Consider the following 4,390-nt stretch of genomic DNA (forward strand, 5'->3'; position numbering starts at 1 on the left):
ATCCCTCCACTCCTCCACCCATCCATCCCTCCACTCTTCCACCCATCCATCCCTCCACTCCTCCACCCATCCATCCCTCCACTCTTCCACCCATCCATCCCTCCACTCCTCCACCCATCCATCCCTCCACTCCTCCACCCATCCATCCATCCATCCCTCCACTCCTCCACCCATCCATCCATCCACCCCTCCATCCATCCATCATCCATCCTCCATCTCACTGCTATTGGGGGATAATGAGGTGATATTTCCCTTTGTGGATTCCTCTCAGATGAATCCCGTGTCTCCAGTCTCATATTCTACATTTGTTCTCTCTCCTACAGGAGGAATCAGCTGATAAGGTGATTATTGTGGAGCCGCCGAGCTCAGACTTTAATAAACCCAAAGCAAATGAGAATATCTGCTGGATGTTAGCCGGGCCGGCCCGGCGATTCTTTGTGCTCTTGATATTTAAACAGCGATATAAAACAAGATGGCGTTTATTTTTCCACCCGGCTGGACAAAGAGCAACTATCCTGCTTCAGAAGTGAATTTGATCAGAGTTGATCTTGACTTGTTTGTGTTCTGTCCTTAATATTTGTTATTACACAAGCAGCTGTTATTTAGATGTTTTGAGTCCAAAGTTTGAGCATATTGATGATGTCATCGCTGGTACTGTGATAAAGACGACGCTCCGTATCAGCAGGACATCAGATCTTCACATCTGCAGGTGAGCCATATTCACGTTATTATTATGTTTATTGAAAACATGTCTATTGAGTTCCGTTGTGTTCTGGCGTTTCCTGAGATGAAACAAAGTTATTGGAACAGTATCCGTGTGGATCTGCGCTCCTCTTGTTGGGTCAATATTTGAGCATGTTCCAAATGTGTGAGGCTGCTTAGATATCTGAAAGTTTTCATATTTACCAAGAAAAAGGGGGATTTGAGAGGACTGAGGGGTCGGGAAATTACAGAAAAAACACCCAAATTCCCTTTTATTTTCAGCAAAGTTCCCCTGGTAAGTTACGAAAGCCGTGAGGTACAAAGGTCACGCATTCAGAGGGGACGCCTCCCCCCTGCTGGGACGGGAGGCTCGGCTCTTCAGATCAATATTTGTCTTTCTGCCTTGTTGTCTGTGACAGCCCTTCCACGATGACGCGCTCTGCCGTGCTTTGCCTCGCCGTGAGCGCCGCCATATTTGGATGTGGTAAGAACAAAGAATTAATGCAGATATTCTTAACGCCAAGGTCAATCGAAGCGATTTTATTCTCCATTAAGTAAAAACCCCCGAGCTCTTCTGTCACATGACTCCTCAGAACAGCCCCGTTTTGGGTACACACACCACAGAAACACACACCCGGTGTTCTCTGGGAGCCTCAAAGACTTTGGGGTTGTTTTATTGACAGGATCTAACATATTTATGGGATTCAACAGTGCAGGGGTGTCTTTTTTTTGGCAAGGGTAGAACAAAAGCCTCCACTGATGTGGAGTTTTCACAATCCACCATCCTTTATTCATCAAGGCATGAACACACACGCTAAGACTGACAGTAACCAAAACAGTGGTTTTTTTTGTTAGTTTGTTTTGTTTTTTAACGATTTGCGCTCAGAAAAGTGGAGGCTGTTTGGATGCAGGTGAACGATGCGGTAAATGTGGGCTATCGGCTAGAAACGAAGACCTGAATAAAACAGCGGTGTGTTCCTCAGCGCTCTCTTTGGAATGCTACTCCTGCGCCGCCGAATCGCCCGACAACTGCAGATCACAGCTGCGGTGCCACGGCAACGACGACAGCTGCCTCAAGCTCACCAGCAACGGTAAAAGTTTGGTAAAATCTTCCCAGACTGAGCACATTTGAGCCTCCTCTTGCTTCAGGGATGGGGGCCTTGGTGATGCCCACAAACAGTTCCAGTAATCACATGACGTAGCGCCTCATCGGGTGTCGTTCTGATCCACTTCCTCACCAGAACCTTTTGCATGTTCTCCACTTGGTTTCTCTGTTTTCCTCTCTCATTCCCGAAAGAAACACCTTAGTTGAGTGTGTGAGTGAACGATGTGTGTGTCCTGTGACAGGTTACACATGTAACATCACACGTGAGTGCCTGGAGCCAAACCCAGCTCCTTTGGACCCGAGGCGGGTTGGACCCTGGACAAGTCTCTGCAGGGTCATTCACACCTCATATTAGGTCATATTAGGTCATATTAGGTCATATTAGGTCATAGTAGGTCATATTAGGTCATATTAGGTCCCAACCTGCCTCCTACATCATGTCTTGTGTACCAGGAAAGAACCCACGGAGATGACAGCACTGCTAACTACTGCACCACCACGTCACGTCATATTTTTATTATTTAATCATATTCTTATTATTGATTTCTGTATGTTTCTGTGCTTGGCTCTTCAGGAACGATCTACGCCGGCTGTATGAGATACTCAGACTGCAACTTTCTGACCCTGAGTTCCAAATTCGTCCTCCCTGAATTCAGGTTCTCCTGCTGTCAGTCGGATCTCTGCAATGGAAAGAAGAAGAACTGGTTTTGGCAATTTTTTGGATAAGATGTTCTTTTCCATGTAAAAGGCTGACAAAGAGCTGCTGTTCAATGAAAATATTCAAATAAAAACATCTGCTCTGACACTGCAGGCCCCACCTTTTCCAACGTGCACTAATCCATCAAAAGATGGTGTTTTGAGCTTCTCATTTGTATCATATTTTAATTATGTAGCTCATAATTTGGTCCTTCATCAAACATTTAAAACACCTCTCCATCTCCTCCTGTGTGTGTTCTGGAGCCCACGAGAGCAGGAACACTCAGCTATCAAATGAGGAGGACACGAAAATCAAATTGATGGAGTGAAATCAAGAATTTCTGGCATTTAATTGGATTAAGAGCAGGAAAAATTACTGAGGGACATGGAGAACAACTGTTTGTGTGTGTTCAAGAGAGAGAGAGCGATAGAGAGACTGAGAAATAGAATGATCAAAAAAAGAAGAGAGAGAGAGAGATTCCTCTCTTACATTCCTGGTCTGAAACTAATTGGTTCAGGATTATAGAAGATTATGAAAGAAAATACTGAAAATACACACAAAGCCGTCTACAGCAGCAGTTCTCATGGTAACAGCAGCCAGCATCACCGAGAGAAACCAGTTACAACCCAGTTCCACCAGCCCAGAGATCCACTGAGCTGATCAGAGATCTGTGCACCCACTGAACCTGTAGCTTCACCTGTAAACCTGTAGCTTCACCTGTAAACCTGTAGCTTCACCTGTGAACCTGTAGCTTCACCTGTAAACCTGTAGCTTCACCTGTGAACCTGTAGCTTCACCTGTGAACCCGTAGCTTCACCTGTGAACCCGTAGCTTCACCTGTGAACCCGTAGCTTCACCTGTGAACCCGTAGCTTCACCTGTGAACCCGTAGTTTCACCTGTGAACCCGTAGTTTCACCTGTGAACCGTAGCTTCACCTGTAAACCCGTAGCTTCACCTGTGAACCCGTAGCTTCACCTGTGAACCTGGGATTTTAGATGATCTGTTTACAGTTGTGTCCTTATGCACTTCTATCCCAGGGTCCCTTTACCTGAACCCTTTACCTGAACCCAGTTCTAACCTTTAACATTCCAAACAAACTCAAATCCTCCAACAGACCTCAGAAGTTGTGAGGACCAGTCAGAATATCCTTTCTCATCTCCTGAAAATGTCCTAGTTTACAGGTGAAACAGGATTATGTCCCCTCTCTGGCTGCATGCCCCCCCCCCCTTTTCCTAATGTTATAGGTCACCGTTTGCTGTCATTAGCACCTTCATGTATAGTTCTGTGCTTCTCCCTCTGTACCAATCAACAGGTTGACCCCATAGTTGCCTGTAACGTGACTAGAGGCAACATTGACTGCAGCTGTTGCAGCAGCACATCTTGATGACCTCATGCCAGAATAAACTGTATGTACAGTATATACTGTACATATTCTAACAACTAATAAGTGTTCCAAACCTTTTGGCTACCATGCTATTCCATCTTCACGGTGATCAGAGGAGGGAAAAGCTCTCATCAGCTGCAACAAGCAACGGTGGAAAAAGAGACGTCAAGGTTCTGGTTTATTCTCATCAGGTCTTTCTCTGTGTTGTCTGAACACTGGACTTTTCATTGTTGCCAGCTTCTAAGTTTGTGAGCAAGTGTAAACTATCGTTTCGTACCTTTTAAAAATGGCAGGTGTTGATGTTTGTGGCCTATGAGCCTTTAACAGGCAACTCTGGATTAGCCTCAATAAATCTATTGTGCACAATTATTAGCAAAACTGGCATCTCAGTGTATTCATTCACCTGCTTCAACATTACAGGGAATGAAGAGCAGACCCCCGAAACTTCAAGGCAGAGCAGCATGGAACAGCGCAGAGCAGCATGGAACAGCGCAGAGCAGC

At 45.5% G+C, this 4,390-nt stretch overlaps 1 protein-coding gene across 1 annotated transcript; it reads left to right on the forward strand.

Annotated features, from left to right (window-relative positions):
• Positions 1–614: 614 nt before the first annotated feature.
• LOC105417205 (CD59 glycoprotein-like) lies at positions 615–2,613 on the forward strand. The gene is made up of 4 exons (XM_011609440.2): positions 615–709; positions 1,122–1,186; positions 1,686–1,793; positions 2,382–2,613. The coding sequence occupies exons 2-4, from the start codon at positions 1,132–1,134 to the stop codon at positions 2,531–2,533; spliced, it is 315 nt and encodes a 104-aa protein (XP_011607742.1). The 5' UTR covers positions 615–709; positions 1,122–1,131; the 3' UTR covers positions 2,534–2,613.
• Positions 2,614–4,390: the final 1,777 nt, after the last annotated feature.

Source organism: Takifugu rubripes, chromosome 12 (genome assembly GCF_901000725.2).
Source record: "Takifugu rubripes chromosome 12, fTakRub1.2, whole genome shotgun sequence".
NCBI classification, from domain to species: Eukaryota; Metazoa; Chordata; class Actinopteri; order Tetraodontiformes; family Tetraodontidae; genus Takifugu; species Takifugu rubripes.

Coding starts and splice junctions, on each gene's coding strand:
- LOC105417205 (XM_011609440.2), top strand. CDS start 1,132: ATGACGCGCTCTGCCGTGCTTTGCCTCGCCGTGAGCGCCGCCATATTT. Junction 1,187..1,685: donor CGCCGCCATATTTGGATGTG/GTAAGAACAAAG, acceptor TGTGTTCCTCAG/CGCTCTCTTTGGAATGCTAC. Junction 1,794..2,381: donor CCTCAAGCTCACCAGCAACG/GTAAAAGTTTGG, acceptor TTGGCTCTTCAG/GAACGATCTACGCCGGCTGT.